Genomic DNA, 3,118 nt, shown 5'->3' with positions numbered 1-3,118 from the left:
TCCAACTTCTGGGCTCAAGCAAGTCTCCTGCCTCCACTTCCCAAGTAGCTGGGACCACAGGTGCCCGCCACAACGCCTAGCCATTTTTTGGTTGCAGCCATCATTGTTGTTTGGCGGGCCGGGCTGGGGATTCAAACCCACCACCTTAGGTGTATGTGGCTGGCGCCTTAGCCACTTGAGCCACAGACGCCAAGCCAGATCATTGGATTTTTGGGGAGTACTCAATTAAATGAGTAGGTACTCTTTTCATCATTGTTATTTCATTATAATGATAATGACGAGAAATAGTATTCGGATCAGGATTTTGGGCTGGCTTAGTGATCAGTTTTAAAGTTTTAGTTTGCTTCAAAACAATTGTTGACATAGCTACCATATTCATTATTTTCCAGGGTCATTATGCTGTGATGAACAACCCCACTAGACAGCCCTTGGCCCTAAATGTGGCATACAGGTACAGCATGCTTCTTTGGGTTTAGGGCTTGTTACATGCTGTTTTATGTGTTCTTATGAGACCTCTCTGTTTTTCAGGCGTTGCTTACAGATTCTGGCTGCAGGACTGTTCCTGCCAGGTTCCGTGGGTATCACTGACCCCTGTGAGAGTGGCAACTTCAGAGTACACACAGTTATGACCCTGGAACAGCAGGTATTGGCACAGTTGTGGAATGAGCTATTCCGCTCCTCTATTGAGTAATAGGAGGAAAGGAATGTGGTCTTTAGTGGTCAGGGATTTGGGGTTCTCAAAGACTTTGGTCCTGAGGTTGAAATTGTCTTTGTCTTTATTTTTACAAGAATGTTAAGTAAGGTACTACTTTTGATTCTCCTTGCTAACTTATCCTTACTTTGCTGTTCTTCAGGACATGGTCTGCTACACAGCTCAGACTCTGGTCCGAATCCTCTCACATGGTGGCTTTAGGAAGATCCTTGGCCAGGAGGGTGATGCCAGCTGTGAGTAAGCACTGTGGGTCACGGGTTTCTTTTTTTTTGGCCAGGGCTGGGTTTGAACCCACCACCTCCGGCATATGGGACCAGCGTCCTACCCTTTTGAGCCACAGGCGCCACCCAGGGTTTTTTATGAGGCAGAGTCTCACTTTTTCACCCTAGGTAAGAGTGCCGTGGCATCATAGCTCATAGCAACCTCAAACTTTCGGGCTCAAGTGATTGTCTTGCCTCAGCCTTTCAAGTAGCTGGGACTATAGATGCCCACTACAACACCCAGGTATTTTTAGAGACAGGGTCTTAATCTTGCTCAGGCAGTCCATCCACCCTGCCTCCCAGAGTGCTGGGATTACAGGCAGGTCAAAGGTTTCTTATTGTACTCTGTGGTACAAAGAGGCTCTACACTACTCAGATATCTTAATATTGCCACTGTAAAGCATTACTTGTGTGCTGGGCTACTTGTTTTTTCTTTTTTTGAGACAGAGTCTCAGTATGTCACCCTAGGTAGAGTGCTGTAGTGTCATAGCTCACAGCAACCTCTAACTCCTGGGCTTAAGCGATTCTCTTGCCTCAGCCTCCCAAATAGCTGGGACTACAGGTGCCCACCACAACACCCGGCTTTTTTTGTTATTACTGCAGTTGTCATTGTTTAGCAGGCCTGGGCTGGGTTCAAACCCACCTGTCTTGGTGTATGTGGCTGGTGCCCTAACTGCTGAGTTATGGGCACCGAGCTAAGGGCTACTTTTTTAAAATCACCTTTTTCTCTCAGATCTGGCTTCTGAAATATCTACTTGGGATGGAGTGATTGTGACGCCCTCAGAAAAGGCTTACGAGAAGCCACCAGAGAAGAAGGAAGGAGAGGAAGAGGAGGAGAATACAGAAGAACCACCACAAGGAGAAGAGGAGGAAAGCATGGAAACCCAGGAGTGATCTCCACTCCCTTTCCTACACCAGGGGAAGACTGGAGCCTAAGCTAGCTGCTACTGGGCTTTATATGTTGGCATTTCTGTGGGATAGGGAAGACCACAGAAGGAAAATCAGAAGTTTCATGCCATTGATACTGGCTTAATAGCCATAAGTCTCACATTTATGGCCGGTGCCATCCATTATAATGAAGCAGGGTACCATCATTTCTTTTGAGTCCCCCAACTCCTGAAAACCTTAGCCAGTAATTTTTTTGAAGTATTGTGAACTGTTAACTGTCCAGAAATTTTTTTTCTAAGAAAAACAAAAGTACTTCCTAGTAGGGTTTGTGGTCTTGTTTCTCCTTGGCGTGTGGCACCTTTTGCTTTGTATACTTGAGTCTTTTAACTATACACAGTTAACATCACAACTTGAAGCTGTATCTGAATTAAAGCAGACTCCTGGAATCTTTACATAGAATAAATTAGAATATTACTGAAGTATTTAATGAATTATGTGGTGGCTAGCATCAGTACTACTTATGAGAAGTCACAGGTAGAGAACTGCTGCCCAGGCCCATGTAACAAAGGATGTTTGTGGTTAACCAGGCTTGAAGAAGGTAGGCTTCTGATAAGTAACTCATTCAAGGAAGGAAGAGCCATAATTTAAGTCCTTTGAGAACCTTTGTCCAGCTGCACATAGGGCCCCTGGGGCTCCTCCATAAATGGGTAAGACCCAGTGCTTCAAACCACGGGGCTGCCTTTTTTAATGTTGCAAGGTCCAGGGCGGCACCTGTGGCTCAAAGGACTTGGGGGCCAGCCCCATATACTGAAGGAGGTGGTGGGTTCAAACCCGGCCCTGGCCAAAAACTGCAAAAAAAAAAAAAAAAAAAAAAATTGTTGCAAGGTCCAGAGGGATTGTCACCTAGAAGTTTTGCATGTGTGTTGAAGCAGGTCAGGTGGGGAACAGTTCTTGTGCTATTCTGAGGCTGTGGACTCATTTTCTGTTATTTACTTGGGGAACCAGGGGGGTAAACTCCTGAATCCAGCATTGCCCTCCTGCGGGCTGTTTCCTTGGCAACACTGTGGTTTAGTCGTCTCAGCCGTTCCTACAAGACAAGGAAAATCTTTAATCTTACAACTGCTGTGAAAGGTTTTTGAGTTTGAGTCAATTAGGCGCTGCATAGCCTTGGTTTACTCTACCTCAGAGTCTTCTGAAGTATATTAAAAAAATGTAAATGACAGCAACTGGGTATTGAGAATGAGAATAGTGAGTTTTT

General features: G+C 45.3%; 2 protein-coding genes across 2 annotated transcripts in view; one reads left to right on the top strand and one right to left on the bottom strand.

Annotated features, from left to right (window-relative positions):
* Positions 1-2,342, top strand: part of ILF2 (interleukin enhancer binding factor 2) — a 16,525-nt gene extending 14,183 nt beyond the window's left edge. Inside the window, exons 8-11 of the mRNA XM_023508327.1 lie at positions 390-451; positions 529-643; positions 855-945; positions 1,706-2,342. Coding sequence (XP_023364095.1) covers positions 390-451; positions 529-643; positions 855-945; positions 1,706-1,866 — 429 coding nt within the window. The 3' untranslated portion in view covers positions 1,867-2,342. The remainder of the gene's footprint in view (positions 1-389; positions 452-528; positions 644-854; positions 946-1,705) is intronic.
* A 348-nt stretch (positions 2,343-2,690) lies between these two features.
* The window catches only part of SNAPIN (SNAP associated protein), a 1,647-nt gene continuing 1,219 nt past the window's right edge, over positions 2,691-3,118 (bottom strand). The window contains exon 4 of the mRNA XM_003802265.3: positions 2,691-2,947. Within this exon, the coding sequence (XP_003802313.1) occupies positions 2,846-2,947 (102 nt within the window). The 3' untranslated portion in view covers positions 2,691-2,845. The remainder of the gene's footprint in view (positions 2,948-3,118) is intronic.

This window comes from Otolemur garnettii, unplaced genomic scaffold, assembly GCF_000181295.1.
Source record: "Otolemur garnettii isolate 467f Iridium unplaced genomic scaffold, OtoGar3 scaffold00244, whole genome shotgun sequence".
In the NCBI taxonomy this organism is placed as follows: domain Eukaryota; kingdom Metazoa; phylum Chordata; class Mammalia; order Primates; family Galagidae; genus Otolemur; species Otolemur garnettii.
The sequence above is the reverse complement of the archived record's forward strand: the minus strand, read 5'-3'. Positions and strand labels throughout refer to the sequence as shown.